General features: G+C 42.6%; 1 protein-coding gene and 1 long non-coding RNA gene across 2 annotated transcripts; one reads left to right on the top strand and one right to left on the bottom strand.

Moving 5' to 3' along the window:
• Nucleotides 1-5,176: 5,176 nt before the first annotated feature.
• LOC109501441 lies at nucleotides 5,177-9,238 on the bottom strand. The gene is made up of 2 exons (XR_002159494.3): nucleotides 9,032-9,238; nucleotides 5,177-5,444 (listed from the first exon to the last, which is right to left on the bottom strand). It is a non-coding gene; the product is annotated as an uncharacterized LOC109501441 (long non-coding RNA).
• Nucleotides 9,239-9,272: 34 nt separating this feature from the next.
• On the top strand, nucleotides 9,273-19,750 carry LOC123386854 (antigen WC1.1-like). The gene is made up of 3 exons (XM_045062655.1): nucleotides 9,273-9,297; nucleotides 19,266-19,307; nucleotides 19,390-19,750. Exons 1-3 carry the CDS (start codon nucleotides 9,273-9,275, stop codon nucleotides 19,710-19,712), a joined length of 390 nt encoding a protein of 129 aa, XP_044918590.1. The 3' UTR covers nucleotides 19,713-19,750.
• Nucleotides 19,751-20,020: the final 270 nt, after the last annotated feature.

Below are 20,020 nucleotides of genomic sequence, written 5' to 3'. Positions count from 1 at the left end.
CTCTATGTCATGTGACATTTCTCTAAGTTCATCACTCTATAAAAAGGTACAATTAATATTACACTAGGCTTTTTTTTTTTTCAACGTTTATTTATTTTTTTTGGGGACAGAGAGAGAGCATGAACGGGGGAGGGACAGAGAGAGAGGGAGACACAGAATCGGAAACAGGCTCCAGGCTCTGAGCCATCAGCCCAGAGCCTGACGCGGGGCTCGAACTCACGGACCGCGAGATCGTGACCTGGCTGAAGTCGGACGCTCAACCGACTGCGCCACCCAGGCGCCCCTACACTAGGCTTTTTAAAGGAGCTGGGACTTTTTATATTTTCTGCTTCTTCCACTTTTTGGTATAAAATAGTAATTGTTGCTTGAGAGTTTGATGGAACTTACCAATAAAACTATCTAGGCCTTCAGCGTTAAATTCAATTTCGTTGCTTCTTGTTGTGTTAATAGCCTCTTTAAATATATTTCATAAAAATTGTGGCTTATATAGCATATTTCTTTCTCGCTTAGGAATGATAGTTGGCTCCAGATACAATTCCAAATTCAGTGTTCTTGCTCCTTTGAAGATACTACTTTGTCTTATAAGTAATGTTGCCACTGGGAAGTTTAGAGTCAATCTGATTCTTGTTCCTTAACAGGTGATGTGCTCTTTCTCTGGAAATTTTATGCTGGTACTTTAAAAAAAAAAAAAAAAAAAACTTCTCTATAGTTTGTCTGGGTGTGAAAGTTTTCTCTCATCTTCCTTTAGTGGCAATCCAGAAGTGCTTCCAAAATGAAGCACTCACAAATCCTTTTTATTCTGTGAAATTTCCATCTAGTGATAGAATTCTTCAGCTCTTTCCTCCCCTCTAGTTTTCTGTTTCTTACTTGTAGGACCCCTGTTAAGTATATGCTGAGGCTTTTCTTCTGTCCCCTGTATCCCTCACCATTTTATATTTTCCATGTTTTTGTTCTTTTTTCACGCCTTCTTGGAAAATTACTGAAACTGATTGGGGCGCCTGGGTGGCTCAGTCGGTTGAGCGTTCGACTTTGGCTCAGGGCATGATCTCACGATGCTTCATGAATTTGAGCCCTACGGTGGGCTTTGTGCTGATAGCGTGGGACCTGCTTCGGATTCTCTGTCTCCCTCTCTCTCTGCCCCTCCTCCGCGAGCACTCTCTCTCTCCAAAATAGAATAAACATTAAAAAATGAAAATTACTGAAACGGATATTTCAACTCAGCAATTTGTTCTCTGCCCATATTTATCCTTCTATTTATTTCTTAATTGTTTTCCTTAACTTCTTAGCTTGGTAGCTAGCACTTTTGTACTTGGCCTGATATTAGTCATGGACAGACACGGTGAGCAGCTTGGATCACTGCCGCCGATTTCTGTGTCTGTAAAATTAAAATAAGTGATAAAATGAATTGGGGGAGATACAAGACCAGAACTGGCCCACTGTCTACACTTTCATCCCTCCCCTCCTGCAGCTCTCCTCCTGGACTGCAGGCATTGACCACCTTCTGCCCCGTCCACTGCTCTCAGGTCACCATTTCAACCTAAGTTGGTCTCGTTCTAATGTGATTAATTCCTTAGATGCTTATTTCCGTTTTACCTCAATCACTTCTCCAGAGGTGATTTGGGGAATGGGTAGCCCTGTTGATTTTACCATGTTGGCAGTAACAGGATTCATGGTATATAAAACAGATTTCCCACGGAAGGGGAAACACTTTGAGAAGACAATACAGGGGCGCCTGGGTGGCGCAGTCGGTTGAGCGTCCGACTTCAGCCAGGTCACGATCTCGCGGTCCGTGAGTTCGAGCCCCGCGTCGGGCTCTGGGCTGATGGCTCGGAGCCTGGAGCCTGTTTCCCATTCTGTGTCTCCCTCTCTCTCTGCCCCTCCCCCGTTCATGCTCTGTCTCTCTCTGTGCCAAAAATAAATAAACGTTGAAAAAAAATTTAAAAAAAAAAAGAATGGGAAAATAGGAATACAAACACCAGCTCAATCTTGTCACCTCAATAGGAGAACCCCTTAAATGTGTATCTTTGTCCTGCTGTTTCACATTCTCTAAAAAAAAAAAAAAAAAAAAAAAAAAGAGAAGATAATACAAATATGTGTCGTTTTGGAGCCCAGCTACACCCAATAGGATTCATTAATAAATCAAAATTCCAATTTCCAAAGTTAATCACCCCTTTATCTCTATGACTGATCAATGGTGAGGCTGCTAGCGTAGGGAGTCCTGTAGATACTCTAGATCTTTCATAGCAATCTAACATATACGAAGTACACCACAATTTTCTGCCAAATAGAGATCAGTGAAGCCTCTTACATTACTGTTAATCAGATATTACTAGGGGATGTGCAGGATGCTTTTCTGTTCATCGTTAGGTCCATTTGCCATTAGAATCACAGTGGTATGAAGCAGGAAAGAAAACCTTGCTATATCAAAAGAAAAAACAGCGGTAGCTTTTGCATTCAGGAAACGGGGGTGGGTTATGGGTAACAGTAGTAAAAGTTAACTCTCCATGTGTATTACGGGAAGTTAACCAGTGCCCAAATAGTATGATTGGAGTCATATTCGTCACATAAGTCTGCTATGTGGGTAAGATTCCTGTGCATACTTATAAACTAGACTAATCTATTTATATGCTAAAGCTCTATCGTATTCCAATGTGAAAATCTAGGCAGCTCCTGCTAGACAAAAGCACAAGGCTGACCTGAGCCCCAAAGAAGCAGAACATGCAAATTCTGTGGAGTGGGGACAGCTTATGCACAAAGGTAATTATAAGAATCTAGGAACCAAAAGCTGTCCAGGCAGCAGCTGATAGGATAAACCTTTTCTTGGATTTCTTGCCCAAGAATCAAGCACAGGATCTAAAGTGGATGATATTCCTCTACTTTGTCTTTGTTGGAAGAAGGATTTTTTATTGATCTACTCTCCCGCCACCTCTCGATACCTGAGGCAGAGGCAGGAGGGCCAATTTCGAGAGGACTTATGAGAGCATTTCAAACCCCATCCGAGAAAGAAATTAGGAAAGGAAAGAAATTAGAGACAGGGGTAGGTGTGTGCTAAGTAATGGTGACAGGGTGAATAGGGAAAGAGGAACAAAGAGAAACCCCCTCAGGCAGGGGGGATAGGAGAAAACAGCAGCGGGACATTAAGTTTAGGTCAAATTTGGGGTGACTGGCTGGGTCAGTCGGAAGAGCAAGCAACTCTCGATCTCGGGTTCGCGAGCTCAAACCCCACACTGGGCGTGGAGATTACTTGAATAAACATTAAAAAAAAAAAAACTTTGTAAGATTAGGTGAAATTTGGTAATTATGTGTATCTTTTGCCAGGCTTTCTTCCCTTCTTCCCACCCCCTCTTAACACTAAATTTCAGTGAATGCTGATTGCAAGAGCTTTTGATAATGTTTTAGGGGAGGAAGAAGGAGCAAGCTGTCCACACATTCGGTGACATGGGGCAGAGGGAAGATAAGAGGCCTCAGGAGAAAAGGGAAAAAAAAAAAAACAAAAAAACAAGAGATGGAGAATTCAACAAAAAGACACTGTGAGGAAGTAGTAGTTAGAAGCATCACAGCCCAAACACACTCGAGAACCATTAGAAATTCTAGGGACAGGATGTAGAGCTAATGATTCAAGTCACTTCATTTCTTATTTTCCAAAGGACCTGAGAACTTGGACATGGTTTTTTTTTGTTTTGTTTTGTTTTTTTATAATGTTTTTGAGTTTTTCTGAATTCATTTTTTATTTATTTATTTATTTATTTATTTATTTATTTTAAAGTTTTTTTTTAATGTTTATTTATTTTTGAGACAGAGAGAGACACAGCATGAGCAGGGAAGGGGCAGAGAGAGAGAGGGAGACACAGAATCTGAAGCAGGCTCCAGGCTCTGAGCTGTCAGCACAGAGCCCGACGCAGGGCTCGAACTCACGAACTATGAGATCATGACCTGAGCCGAAGTCGGACGCTTAACCCACTGAGCCACCCAGGTGCCCCAGAACTTGTACATGTTATATGTAGATTGTGTATCTGTCCCCAGCAGATGTGTGAGCTCTAACGATTTTTCTCAGGATCCCCAGGCGATGAGCCTCCTCTATTACCTGCGATCCCGTTGACTTTAACACAGCAGGTCAGACATAAAGGACCTCATTCTTTTTTCCCCTTTGATGGATAGGCACACATTCGGATGCAATTTGCAGATGAAAGCAGGCACTTTTTCCTTGTAAGGGTTTATCATTTGACTTTCCGGTACACGTAGCTTGAAGCTAAGGGGTTACTTCGTATCTTCAAAACAAGTAATTCGGAGATAGTGGTGTAGAGAGCAATTTTACAGAGACAGTGTGACTCTTTTTAGCAGAGTCACATCTATTTTCCCAGATGTCGTGCACCTGTTCTCACTTCTCCAGGCTATCGGGAAAGAGCAGAAACTACATATCACTGGGTGAATATTGGGAATGCCAGAAGCCAGATTAGGGTCAGGTTTAGGAGTTAGGACATTCCTGTTCCCTCAGCATGTTACAGCCTTGGTGAATGTGGAGTGTCTTCTCAATTTATATCCTAGAGGATGCTCCGCCCGTGGGGTAATTTGAACCAATTTACATTTTCAAAGATCGCTGTGCTTGAGGATACAAGAAATAATGTTTATTTTAATTAAATGTGTAACACACATGTGCTACACCCAAAAACTCAACTATGAGAAGACAATTAGGTTTGGAAGCAAGTTGAGGTATGAGTATCTTCACAAAGTCACAAAGTTAACCTAAAATCATTCTCCTTCCAAGTGACCTGCACTCTCCTATTCCAATTATGCCTCCGTGAAATTTTTAGATTTATTTATGTTTACTAAGAAATTTCGGACATACCCACATCTACCCCAAGTGAATTGAAATTCCAGAGTCTATAGGGTGGAGGGGAGGGGCTGAAATTATGTAAGAAAAGATGACGTAATTAAGATAGAACATTTCTGGAATCTTCAAATGTTCGTACTGTGATGTCATCTTGAGGAAAGAAACCTCAGCTCTGGAGCTGGATTCAACATCTCCTTCAGTGTGACCACAGATCAATCACCTAGGATTTCACTCAGGAAAAGAAAATGTATACTTGGATTAAAGCAGCTAGGGTATGAATTCCATAAAAAGCGGTTTGTGTTAGAGTCTCTAGATGTTCACAAAGATTTCTTGATAACACAGAACTGGTCTGGAAGGACCCAAGTATTTATTATTGGACATTTTATGTAAAGATAGACCACAAGTTAGCACTGTCCTATCCTGATGTAGGCAGTGATATTTTCTGAACGTCTAGCCTGGACCAAAATGTAATAGGAGTTTCAATACAGGCATATTTGTTCTTCAAGTGACACCCCATTGACTCCAATCTCAACATTCTCACATACAAGCTCTTCTTCATTCAGGAGTTTCTCCTCTTCCAGACCTTCTTTCTCTGAAGACCGTGAAAACCAACCTGCAATAGCAAATTCAGGGCCCTGTTATAATTACAACTCAGAGACTAATCAGAGCCTTCGAGAGGCATCAGAACCATGGACAAGAGGAAAACAGCACCCTGGGGGACCCAGATTGAGATAATTTCTGCATAATATAAAACCCATCAGGGAAATCGTCCATACAAACTGTTGATTTCACACCTTTGTGTAGGAAAGATCTGTAATAGAGACTAAAGACCTCTGAAGAGCTGCTTCACAGTCAATACAAACAGCAGAGACACGAAATTGGAGAAGGAATGGTGAGCATCCTACTTTTCTGAATTAGATTGGGCCACACCAAGGGAATCTGGTAACAGGAAGGTATAACTCTATTACCGTATATCCCATGAAGTCACCGAGACACCAGATCCTGACTCCCCCAGTGTCCACAAGGATAATCCCAATCTTTTCTGAAAGTCCTTAAATGGGTATAGCTGCTTCCGCTTCCCCTGTTGTTCTCCTCCCAAGGAACCCCGCCACCTTCAAGAAGGCTGTGGTAGCAGATGATCTGTTGGGCCTTCCAGCTCTGAATAGTGTGGATCCAACTCCATGGACATGTAGCTCATGAGGTTGTGTAGGACTCCAAGCTCCCTGTGCTTGGTCTCACATCCTGTTGTCACCATCTTCAAAGTCTTAGTATTTTTGAGGGGCACCTGGGTGGCTCAGTCGGTTGAGCACCCAACTTCAGCTCAGGTCATGATCTCAACAATCGTGAGTTTGAGCCCCGCAGCGGGCTCACTGCTGTCAGCGTAAAGCCTGCTTCGGATCCTCTGTCCCCACTCTCTCTGCCCATCTCCTCCATTCACTCCCTCTCTGTCAAAAATAAATAAGAACAGGAGTGCTTGGGTGGCTCAGTCATTTGGGCGTCTGACTTTGGCTCAGGTCATGATCTCACTGTTCGTGAGTTGGAGGCCCACATCAGGCTCTGTGCTTACAGCTCGGAGCCTAGAGCCTGCTTCGGATTCTGTGTCTCCCCCTCTCTCTGGTCCCCCCTGCTTGTGCTCTCTCTGTCTCTCAAAAATAAAAAAAGATTAAAAACATTTAAATAAATACATTAATAATTTTTGAACAAGGAATCCCACTTCATTTTTCACTGGGCCCTGAAAATTATGAAACCAGTCCTGCCATAGGTCTTAAAGAAATATGGAGTAATTCTTGCCCTTCACCCAAAACCTGACCCCATGGAAACCCATATTTATCAGAGTAATCTTAATATATTAGCAGCCATAGAATATCAAAAAGTAGTCTAACGTTAATGTTTTGCCATTTTAACTACATTTCTCACTTTGTCACATTTTGAATTCCCCCCCACCGCCCAAAACTCTTTTAATAATCTATGTGATTGCTGCGATTGGGAAAACATGACCACAGCATCAAAAAGTACATGCATGGCCACAACTGCAGGAAAGCCCCTATCACCAGATCCAACCCATTCCCATCCTCCCTAAAGATGCTAAGAAATAACTGAAATGACTTGGGAAGCTAACTCTCTCTCTGATTAAGAGATATTCTTTTCCTTGTCGGTAAGGGACTATTTTACTACTTGTCTGTGAGGTACTATTCTCAGGATTACACAATTTGCGGGGCCTAGTGCAAAACAAAATCAGAGCCTCTTGTTCAAAGACCGTCAAAAAGCTCAAGATGGCAACAGGAGGGCAACAAACCAAGTGTGAGGTCCTTCTTAGTGTGGGACGTGGGCAGTTGCACAGGTCACATTCCCGTGAAGGTGGCCCTGAGCAGGTCTATCTCATCTGTCCCACATAAAGAAGTCTTGGCAAGAATTTCAGGGACGGGAAATCCTTCATTTATGTAATTGTATTCCGGATCACCTGTCTCTTGTCCTCTAAGGGCAGGCTAGGGCCTCTGGTGGAGCACATAAGTAGAGCGGGCCTACCCCCAGGAATCAGGATAGGATCATTCTGGATCTAACAGTGACCTCTTGCGTGACCTTGAGAAAGTCACATCCTATCTACTTTCAGTTATTTATGTAGTAGTGGTTGATTATACAATTCCTCTGATCCCTTTAAGTACCAATAATCCCTGAGGCTATAATCGAAGGCATTCTGGATAATTGGTGGATATAACAGCTTATGGGGCGCCTGGGTGGCTCAGTCGGTTGAGCGTCCGACTTCGGCTCAAGTCACGATCTCGCGGTCCGTGAGTTCGAGCCCCGCGTCGGGCTCTGTGCTGACGGCTCGGAGCCTGGAGCCTACTTTGGGTTCTGTGTCTCCCTCTCTCTCTGACCCTCCCCCGTTCATGCTCCGTCTCTATCTGTCTCAAAAATAAATAAACGTTAAAAAAAAATTATAAAAAAAAAAAAATCGGCAGCGTTCGCCCCCTAAAATACCAAAAGGTTCGCCAAATCCCAATATATTTCAGTAAAAGGATCTCTCAGTTGCCTCCCACCCTGGAGTTTTACAATGTTTTGTCAAACCAGATATCTTGGTTTGGGAAATACCTATATGTTAACATATAGCTGAAACCATCAGAGCAGATATGCACATGGAGAACTGTCTCTTACTCTCTAAAGTCATGAGTTGTCAGGAGAAAAACAGTTTAAACCAGCCTGAGAAGTAGTCATTCAGTTCCTGAGAGAATGGTCCCCAGGAAACCAGACTTCCCCTCTCGGAGGACTGAGGTTGCCATCTCCCAAAACTCTAATCCCCCTTCAGTCCGTCTTCCACACAGGCCTGCCTACCCCCACCCCAGGCCCCAAAGCAGACTGGCCTGCCTTGCCTATAACGTTCCCAGATCTAACTCTGTCTTCATACTCTTTGGCGCACGGTGGCAGCTTGGCCACAGAATTATCTGCCAGGCGAGAAACCTTCCCAGAACAGACGTGAGAGGATAAATCTGCATATATGAAAAGTAAATAAAGATTCGTAACAGAACCTCGGGCCTGAAATGGTTTCTTTCCAGAGAGAAGACTCCGTGTTCACTGGGGAGCACAGAGAGCTGCTGAGAGCCTGAGAGTGTGGAGAAAGGTATGGTTCTAAGGAGGGTTGCAGGAGTTGTATGTGGAGATGCTGCACCACGGATGCTGTGAATCACCCTAGATAGTGGTTTATGGCCAGAACGTGCTAGGGAGGGCAGGGACATCCACCCAATTCCAGCTGTTTCTCCTCCCTAGTTCCATGGTCATTATCAACGATTTCACATGCAGCCCCGTGTGGATACTATTCACAAGTGGGCAAGATTGATACAAAGGTTCCGAGTCAGAAACTCACATGCTAAAACACCTTTTTATAGAGCCACCTTTGAAGTCTCTGGGGCTGCTCTCAGCTCATCAAAGCCCCTTCCTTGTTCATGCTTTATGGACATACCCCGGAAGAGTCCTAACCCGTGTCCCTATTCCTGGTGCTGAACTCACTGCTGTCATGGGATACCATATTTCTTTGGTCCTTCTAGTCCCAGGTCATTGAGGTTTAAAGTCCAGAGAAGTCCACGTATCACATTTTCCAGAAAATGCAATAAGGACAAAAGGCAGCTTCAGTATCCACATCACAACGGCCCCTTCTCATCCACAGCCCACAAGCTCTCCTTTTCCTCATCCACTTTTTGAGCCTACCTTTGCATTTTATTTTCTTTCTGCACGGCCGAATCACCAGGAAAATGAGAAAAAGGAAGATGCAGGGTCCAAAGATGAAACTGAGGATACCTGTCACAAAGAAGATCCCAGGGCCAGGATTTGAGCCTAAATTGGACTCTGAAAAAAACATATTCTCAGGATGGGAAAGGACATGGGGGAAATCCTGCCCCTACTGTCACCTGGTGGGTTTTCAGGATGGTGAAGTCACAGCACAGGCACAATGGGAGATTGTGAGATCCTGGCAGGTACTGGCCCAGCCTTTGGCTTTCAGAGAGCCCAACCCTATCCAATACTACCTTGAGAAGCTGTAGGAGAGGATGCTAAGGAATATCAGGAAGCTTCACAAATTGCCACACGCATAGGTTCAGAAGCACTATATCCAACCCCCCTTTCCAGGAATGGAGCCCACCCACATCAGAGCAGGGAGAGAGAAGGCTTGGGGTGCTCTTGTTTAGGATGAGAATATTCCCAGAGCAAACAAGACCCACGTGCATGGCAACTGGTTTGTTTTCCCAAGTTTTCTGTTCTAAGTCAACCCAAGGAAGGGAAAACTTTCCCAGGAAGGGACTCCTGATCCTTTCCTGAAAGGTCCAGTCTTCCTCAGGGCACATCCAATCTTGTCTAAAATGTGGGCACCAGAGATCATCTTAGAATAGCTCTCCTGCCCTGTGGGACAAAAAGAAGGGAACACTGTCTCCGTGTGGATACGAGGCAGATTTTCCCTATTGTCTGGACAGTAAAGAAAGAGCTTAAGTTGTCCAATTATCACCAGAAAGCCCACCCTCATCCTTCACCCTGTTCCTGGGAAGTCCTAGGTGCCCCTCTTCCAAAAGTACCTGGAGAAATCCATCAGTTTAGGCACGTAGCCTCACCTGGTATAAGAACTCTTACAGTTCCGTTGAAGCACTTTTTGAAAGAACATTTTTACATTCCTACCATGTTTCCTAAGTCTGCCATAACAAAGTCCACACTCTCTCTGGAGGCATTAGGGAAGGATTCTCCCTTGCCTAGTTTCCGGTGCTTCTTGGCAATTTTGGGCATTCTTCTCTTTGTAAATGCATCACTCCAATCTCAACCTCCTCCATCACATGGCAGTCTCTGTGCGTCTGGTCTTCACACAGTGTTCTTCCCTGTGTTTGTGTCTAAATGTCCCTTTTCTTATAAGGGTTAGTCATTGGATTAGGGCCAACCCTAAGATGCTATTTCTAAATAAAGTCACATTCTGAAGTTCTGAACGGACATGGATTTTAGAGAGATATATTCAAACCAGTAGGTAACTAATCCCCAAAACTGTCAAGACTAATTCTCCTTTACGAAGTGTCAATCCACAACCCAATCTTCTTCACTCAACAGACAACCTCAGTTGACACCGCAGGGAGATGGAATGGCCCTTCATATTTTTTCCAAATAGAAACAGAGACCCATGCACTGAAGAGTCACTGGATAGATGAGGACTGTCCCCAAGGAGGGAACATCCACCAACACTTACAGCAGCTCGAAAATGAATGCCTTCGTCAGAAAGGGGGTTACAGCAGAGAAGCCCCTTTGTGCCTCTCCAGTTCATTTGCTTTATGCGTTAAGTATGCATTTTTACATTAAGTTATGGGGGCTTATTCCTGCTGGATTCTTGTACGCTTCTTTTTCTGGGGTATTTTGCAAGAGGAAGGTTAGATAAGACAAGCTACAGGTCCCCACCACTGCAGTTGGGTCTTGAGTCCACAAATCATCACCTCCCTCCTATACCACATTCTAGATTTCCTTCATCCTTTATTAGCACCTCTGCTGGTCTAGGTAGCTTAGCTGGTGGGATGATCCAGACCCTTACCCTGAGTGATCTAAAACTCTGGCCACCATGTACTTCTCAGGCTGTGACTCATGCACTAGTATATTTATTATCAAAATGGGGCAAGGAAGTGCCAAGAGATATCCAAATATATGTGCCAAGTATATTCTTGTCTGCACCTGTTGTGCGCCAGTTTTTGTCTTCCTGATGATTAGGGTCATTTACCCCAATAATGAGGTTATTGTTTTCTTGCTTATTGATAATTTGTCGTGGATATCCTGATGTGACTGGAAAGGAGCCATGGCTTAAAGTTTAATGTGGCACTTATGTGATCCCTGGTGGAATCATTTTTCCTTCTGGGAACCAGAGCTTCTAAATCCACAAAGCCTAGACTTAGAAGATAGAAATCCCAGGGGCGCCTGGGTGGCTTGGTCGGTTGGGCCTCCGACTTCGGCTCAGGTCATGATCTCACAGTCCGTGAGTTCGAGCCCTGCGTCGGGCTCTGTGCTGACTGCTCAGAGCCTGGAGCCTGTGTCAGATTCTGTGTCTCCCTCTCTCTCTGCCCCTTCCCTGTTCACGCTCTGTCTCTCTCTGTCTCAAAAATAAATAAAAAAATTAAAACGTTAAAAAAAATTAAAAAAAAAAAAAAAGAAGAAGATAGAAATCCCAAATACCTCAAGTGGACCATTGGGAATGAAGGTAAGCATAGCCACTCCTATTTCCACTTATTCTTGGATCCATGTATTCTTTCTTACCTGTTGGCCATATCATGGGTAACCACATAATGGTAACTTATTTTGAGAACACACATTGTACTGTGGATGGTGGGCCCCATCCTTGCAGGGTATCATCTCCAAGCTGTTTTTCAGCTACACCTTCAACAGGCATTTCCATCACTCTGTCAGTGGATAGGTGATAGGACCCTTGGATCCAACAGTCACATAACGCCTGCCAAATCTCCTTTGCCATAAAATGAACCCTTGGTCCGAAGCAATGTGGTGTAAGATCCCACATTAATGAACTAAACACTTTATAAGACCCCAAATAGCGGTGCTGGCTGAAACCCTGCAGGACTTCCGGATATCAAAAATAAAAAAAGACATTACTAGAAAAGAAAACTACAGGCCGATATCTCTGATTATTATAGATGCAAAATTCTCAATAAAATACTAGCAAACCAAATTCAGCAGCACGTTAAAAAGATCATTCGCCATAAACAAGTGGGATTTATCCCTGGGATGCAAGGGTGGTCAACACCCCCAAACCAGTCAATATGAAGCATCACATTAATAGAATGAAAGAAAAGATTCATGGGATCATCTTAATAAATGCAGAAAAAGCATTTGACAAAGTTTAACACCCATTCATGATAAAAATGCTTAACAAATCAGGCATAGAAGGAACATATCTCAACATAATAAAAGCCATATCTGTCAAGCCCACAGCTAAAAAGCCTTTTCTCTATGATCAGGAACAAGACACCAGGGCCTACTGTCTCCACTCCTATTCAACATAGTGCTGAAAGTCCTAGCTAAAGCAATAAAGAAAGAAAAAGAAATAAAAGATATCCAAATCTGAAAGGAAAAAATAAATTTCTCTCTATTTGTAGATGACATGATTTTTATACAGTAAATCCTAAAGACTCAACCAATCTAATCAATGAGTTCAGTAAAGTTATGTACCCAAAATTAAATGCAAAAATTAGTAGTTTCTAGACACTAACAATGAATTTCCTGAAAAACAAATAAAGAAATTGATCTTATTTATAACATCAAAAATGGTAAAATACTTAGGAATAAATTTAACCAAGAAATTAAAAGATCTCTACTTGGTGAAAGAAATTGAAGAAGGCATAAACAAGTGAAAAGATATCCTATGTTCATGGATTGGAAGAATTAATATTGTTAGAATGCTCGTACTACTCAAAGTCATCTTTATGTTAAACAAAATCTCTATCAAAATGCCAATGACATTTTTCACAGAAATAGATAAAACAATCCTAAGATTCATATAAAATCACAAAAGACCTGAAATAGACAAAGCAATTATGGAAAAGAAGAACAAAGCCACACACATCACATTTACTGATTTTAAACTATATTACAATGCAATAGTAAATTAAGCAGTATGGTACTGTTATAAAAAATACACACAGGCCAGTGGAATAGAGTATAGGGCCCAGATATATATTTCTACATATATTGTCAACTAATATTTGACAAGAGAGCCAAGAACACTCAGTGGGGAAAGGATTGACCCTTCCACAAACTGTGTTGGAAATACTGGATAACTACATGCAGAAACATGAATGTGGATCTCTGCCTTCCATCATTCACAGAAATTAACTCAAAATGAATTAAAAATGTTGACATAAGATTGATAGAGTGAAACTCCTAGAAGAAAAAATAGGAAAGAAGTTCCTTGACATTGGTCTTGGTGATGAATGATTTTTTTATAGATATGACATATATTAAAAGCACAAGCAACAAAAACAAAAGTCAACAAGTGAAACTCCATGGTAAGTGAGCATTATGCCAAATGAAATAAGTCAGAGAGAAAGGCAAATACTGTATTATATCACTTATATGTAGAGTCAAAAAAATCAAATTCCTATAAATGGAGAGTACATGTTGCATACCAGAGGCTGTGGGTTGGGAGAATTGGGAAGATGTAGTTTAAGGGTACAAACTTGCAACCAGTAGATAAATAAGTCCCGGAGAATTCATGCACAGCATAATGGCTATAGACAATAATGCTGTGTTATAAGCTTCAAAGTTGCTAAAGACTAGATCTTTATTGCTCCCCCACAAAAAATAAATTATGTGATGTGATAGAGGTGTTACCTAATGTTATGGTGGTAATCATGTTGCAATATATAAATGTATCAAATCGACACATTGTACACCTTAAATTTACACAAAATTATATGTCAATTATATCTCAATAAAAATAACTTTTTAGGCGTGCCCTGGTCGCTCGGTCGGTTGAGCGTCTGACTTTGGCTCAGGTCATGATCTCACGGCTTGTGAGTTGGGGCCAGCGTTGGGCTCTGTGCTGACAGCCTAGAGCTTGGAGCCTGCTTTGGATTCTGTGTCTCCCTCTCTCTCTTCCCCCTACCTGCTCGCATTCTGTCTCTGTCTCTCTCAAAAATAAATAAACATTAAAAAATTTTTTTAAAGAAAAATAACTTTTTAAAATGGTGAAAACATGATCAGTACGTGTTTTGTTGAGAGCAAGGGTATGATAAGCAATTTGTGTAAAACAGATTTCATTTCCAAGCACTGGAAGACACTTATTATTTACTCAAAGGCCTGGGAAGAATGTGAAAATAGTAGACTGGTTTATATGAAAATGAACAGAAGAAGGGGAGGCAGAGAAACAGAAATGTTGACGAAGAGGACCTAAGAGTAGAAGGGCATATACTTTCTTTTCTTTTCTTTTAATTTTTGAGACAGAGAGACACAGAGCATGAGCAGGGGAGGGGTAGAGTGAGAGGGGGAGACATAGAAGCTGAAGGAGTCTCCAGGCTCTGAGCTGTCAACGCAGAGCCCGATGCGGGGCTCGAACTCACAAACTGTGAGATCATGACCTGAGCAGAAGTCGGTCGCTCAGCCAACTGAGCCACCCAGGTGCCCCATGAACAGCATATCTTTTTTGATAGAATTTTTTTATAGGAGCTTTGGAGACAAAATGAGACCTAATGTCAGGAAACCTTGTAGCTCAAAAAGGAGATATTTAAGAGTCAGCATGTAATCGGTGTTTATATTTCAGAAAGTTTACTTTTTATATAGTCTCTGATGGCAGAGGAGATGTTAAACAGGATTTCTGTTGGTCCCCAGAAAATAGTGAAGCCAGGGATGGGACTATATAATTCCCTTCCTGCTGTAGGAGCCCCATTAGGGACCAGGAGAGTCCCTTGTATGGTTTGAAGAAGCTAAGGCTATTACCTGAAGGCATGAGGATCTGAAAAACCATGAACTGAGTCTTCTTTCTCCAGGGAATTGCTTTTCTCCTAGTCAGTATGTTAGTGAGTGCTCAAGGTTAGCATAGCCTCAATTCTTAAAATCAGCAGAGATACTAGATTAGCTCAAAGAATGTGGAGAGCTATCTCTGGGGTTGTAAAGACAATGCCTTTTTACTGACCGTTTGGTTTTGACCAAATGTGACCTTTAGTAACAATGAATGTTGGTTTTTCTCCTGTGGGGGAGAGACTCTGTTTTTCAAGTTCAGCAGTGGGATGTTCCAGACATATGAAGTTGGTTTTCTGAATCAGCCCCCACAACACCGAAAAGCTCAGTGAATGTCAAATCACTTCCAAAGTATCCCGTAATGGAATGTATACGTCAGGCTGGATCTCTGATCTATCCTTCATATACTCTGTTACCCTTTAGACTATGGGCATCTGTGTCAGACAGGGGTTGGGGAGTGGGGTGGAGGAATCAGGTGAAGGGGAGTCTGAAGAGGAGGAGAAGGCTAAATGCGTAAGCAGAAACATGTCTGCCTGCTGAAAGTCAATTCTTGTAGATAATACTCCATAGAACTCACATTGTCTAAGCCAGATTGCTGGATTTGGTGGTGAAGGTGGTGGTGGTGATGAGGATACATATGTATGTGTATATGATAGGGCAGATATAGAAACCTTTCTGCCTATAAAGAAAGTCCTGCCTGGGCAGCTCAGTCAGTTGAGCATCTGATTCTTGGTTTCAGCTCAGGTCAAGGTTCAAGCCCCACACAGGGCTCTGTGCTGTCAGCACAGAGCTTGTTTGGGAGTCTCTCCCCTCCTCTCTCTCATTCTCTCTCAAAATCAATAAATAAATAAACTAAAAACAAGTAAAATAAAATCCTCCCGATATGAACTATAATTACACCCCCAGGTAACCCCGCACTTGCAAGGTAAGCCTGACTTTGACTTTCTTTTTCTTCCCCACACACCTACAGCTCAGCTGTTTTTCTTATTTACTGTAATCTTTCCCCAGCATTGGGTTCTTGGCAGAACTGTGTCTTCCTGCCTGTTACGTTTTTGCTTTTTTTTTTAAAGTTTATTTATTTATCTTGAGAGCGAGAGCATGAGCGTGCAAATGGGGGAAGGGCAGAGACAGGGGGAGAGAGAGAATCCCAAATAGGCTCTATCTGGCGAACCATGAGATCATGACCTGAGCTGAAATCGAGAGTCAAATGATTAACCAACTAGCTACCCAGGCGACCCTGATGTTTTCCCTTCTTACCTCTTGATCATTCTGCAAGCTCACTCTGCAGCAGAGAAAAGTGATGTCAAATGTAGGTGTCCTTAGATGGACTGACATTAGCATTGAAGGCAGAAGAGGGCTAGTCTTAGAGACTTCAGGATGTGTCTCTTTGGTTAATTTTTCCCTGCCCTAGTGAGGTATTCAAGCTTGTCTGGGGACGTCCTAATGGACTCACTCTTTAGGAAGAATGCTGTGCTTAGAACATGCTTTGGGAAATTTTGTCCCTTGTAGTCCCCCCGGATCCCATATGAAATCTTGTCTCCACTGAGCCCCTGACTGAGGAGAATACAAGATATCAGTGCTTGAGCTTCTGAAAGAACAATCTAGTCACATGGCCGGAGAGCCAGCTCTTCCAGATGTGCGCCTTGGTCCCCGGCTGCCGTAGCAATGTCCCTCAACTCTCTATCCTTTCCCTCACCCTTTTTCCTCCTGTTCCAAACCCCTCCAACCACAAGTCTCTGTCTCTCTTCTTTGGGAAAGTCTATGCCTCCAAACAGGAGCGAGAGGTTCTGCTCATTTCCTTGTTGTATTTCTTGGAACTTCCAGTTCCTCAGGTTTGGGCCATATGCTAATGATGGTTGTCCTTCTGTAGGCTTTGCAGGCTTTTAGGGGTTGAGGTAGACTCTCACGATGAAATGTAAAATTGGTGCTCGGATTCCAGGTTGGCCTCTGCAGCCCCGAGAACAACGAATGCCTTTCTCATTAGGCTAAGAAGAAATCCCATGTCATCAGGCAAGCGCATTTTTTTGCAGAGAGAACTTTTTTAGAATCATGTTTTTACGGAGCATGTTCGCATGTTAAAGCGTTCGGTTCACATGAGTTTACCCCATCTACTTGTGACACTTCAACTTTGGTATCATGGTGTCAAAGGCCATCAAATATTCCCCAAGCCCGCCACGTACAGGACAAGTCAGGGTCTGCCAGCTCCCTTTAGATTCTTTCTGAACACTAAATCTCTGCTTTAATAGAGGGCACATCTCAGTCTTTACACACGTGTGTGTGCATGCATACACACACACACACTCACACTCATAATTGGATCATAAAGTACACAATTTTATATACACTTTCAAAATTAACAATATTTTTTTTTATTTTTTAAGGTTTATGTATTTTTGAGAGAGAGAGAGACAGAGCACAAGTGGGGGAGGGGCAGAGACACACACACACACACACACACACACACACATACACACACACACACAGAATCTGAAGCAGGTTCCATGCTCTGAGCTCTCAGCACAGAGACCAATGCAACACTCGAACTCACAAACTGCAAGATCATGACCTGAGCCGAAGTTGGACGCTTTACTGACTGAGCCACCCAGGAGTCCCTTAACGATATATTTTAAATTTCTTTCTGTCAATTAAAATATCTTCTATGTCATTTGTATTGTTGCCGGTATTACACTGTATTACTGAATCATAACTTATTTTTCTAATCCCATTTGTTGTATATTTATGTTTTCAATTACAATACTGTGATGAAATTTTTATGAACATCTACATTGACCGAATAGAAAAGCCATTATTATTTCCTCAAGATAACCATTCTGAAGCCTCTGATATATATTGTCTAATAGCCATCAAAATAGCCATCAGTAGCTTTGATTTTCAACATTAACTGAGAGCATTATTTTCTTCATAACTTTGCCATAAGTGCATTATATCATGTTTTTATCCATATTGATCCTATACACCAAAATATTATCTTATACTGTAACCTTAAAATGTCTGTCATAACATTTCTATTTTTTCTTTAGAATGTTTTTCATTTTAGTATTTACTTATAGGAATTCTTTAAATTTTTTTAACTTTTATTTTTGAGAGACAGAGAGAGACAGACCACAGCAAGGGAGGGGCAGAGAGAGAAGGAGACACGGACTCTAAAGCAGGCTCCAGGCTCTGAGCTGTCAGCACAGAGCCCGATGCGGGGCTTGAACATGCAAACTGAGAGATCAGGACCTGAGCTAAAGTTAGATGCGTAACCGAGTCACCCAGGCGCCCTGACTTATAGGAATTCTTTATAAACTGACATCATTTACTATTTGTCTTACATATTTTCTAAATATTTCCCCCATTTTTGCATATTAATGTTTTTAGGGTTATGCATGTGTTAAGGGGCTGTTGTGTGATCAAATTTATAATCCTCTACCTTTAGGATTTCTGTCTTGAATGCAATGCTTCAAATGCCATTCTTCATACCACAATTACTTTTAATCAATTTTATTTTTCTATAAATAATTGTATAGTTTCACTAGAGAACATTCAAAACCTTATTACATCTCAATTTATTTTACTATATGTAATGGTGTTATATCAATTGCACCAAATAAGAATATTTTAGATAGTGATATATGAATTTATGAATTACTTCTTCAAATTAAAAAAAATTAATGTTTATTTTATTTATTTATTTTTGAGACAGAGAGAGACAGAGCATGAGCAGAGGAGGGGAAGAGAGAGAGAGGGAGACACAGAATCGGAAACAGGCTCCAGGCTCCAAGCTGTCAGCACAGAGCCGGACGCGGGGCTCAAACTCACAGACCACGAGATCATGACCTGAGCCAATGTCAGATGCTCAAACGACTGAGCCACCCAGGTGCCCCTGAACTAATTACTTCTTAAGATGCAATATTTATGACCACAAACCATTACCATGAATTTACATTTCCTTTGTTATTTTGCTGATTAACAAGAATTTAAAAGAATCATATTTTACTGGACTTTATTCATCCATTCATTCAATACATATTTATCAAGCCCCTATAGATAGTATTTAGAAAAGGTTCTCAATGCATGCTGTTGAAGAATGTGCCAGGCACTGTCCTAACAGCAGAAACACAGAGGTGAATAAGGCATGCAGAGTCTTTCTTCTCATGGAGCTTGTGTGTGTGTGTGTGTGTGTGTGCATGCGCGCATGTGTGTATGCACATGTCTGTATTTTATTTGTTGTGGAATGTGGAGAGTGATAGACAAGTAGACAGATAAAACAATTTCAGGCGGTGTTAAAGGCTATGATTTGGTCAACGTCTCAGTAACTCAGCCCATTAGATTAATTCCGAAGACTGTTATTTTCCCTTGCCACTTGGACTGAACCCAGGCCTTCAGATCATCTTGTTTGGGGGCAAGATCGCTCCCAGCTGTCCCTGACCTAGAGCTTCCCCATTGTCTGCTTCTGCAGGAATGAGACCCAGGAGCTGTCCAGCAGCTGCCCCCTGCACAGGTACATCAGTCCCTCCTGCCTCCCCTGCTGGCTCCTGCCTTCCCACCAGGGGCGGTAACCGAAGGTGCTGCTGCCTTTTCAGACCAAGAGAAGCTCCGGCTCAGGGGAGGAGACACCGAGTGCTCAGGGCGAGTGGAGGTTTGGCACGATGGCTCCTGGGGCACGGTGTGTGATGACTCCTGGAGCCTGGCAGAGGCCGAGGTGGTGTGTCAGCAGCTGGGCTGTGGCTCTGCCCTGGATGCCCTGCAGAGGGCGGCATTTGGCCCGGGAAATGGGAGCATCTGGCTGGATGAGGTGAAGTGCAGGGGCAGGGAGTCCTCCCTGTGGGATTGTGCTGCCAATCCCTGGGGACAGAGCGACTGCAAGCAGGAAACAATGCTGGAATGCGGCGCTCTGGTTGAGTAGAAGGACCAGGGTGTTGGGTGAGGATCCAAGGACATGTGAGTTTGTATCCAGAAGTACTTCCTGTACTATGTATTGTGCCCTGGCTCAGTACAAATACAGGAGAGGCTCTTGCTTGACCTGGGATCTGGGAGAGAACAATAAGACTCTGATGTAGGTGTAGCCTATGGCTTTTCCAGGCCAAGTCAATACAGTGATCCCATTCTCCTTCTCTTCTCTCCAGGTGTGAGGACAACCATTCCCTCCCCTTCATGGAAGTAAGTGGTTCTTCTGTCCTGAGCTATGTCAAAGAGGAGACACCCATATTTTTA

The sequence above is a fragment of the Felis catus genome, chromosome B4 (assembly GCF_018350175.1).
Source record: "Felis catus isolate Fca126 chromosome B4, F.catus_Fca126_mat1.0, whole genome shotgun sequence".
NCBI classification, from domain to species: Eukaryota; Metazoa; Chordata; class Mammalia; order Carnivora; family Felidae; genus Felis; species Felis catus.
Note: the sequence above shows the minus strand (reverse complement) of the source record. Positions and strands in the feature narration are given on the sequence as shown.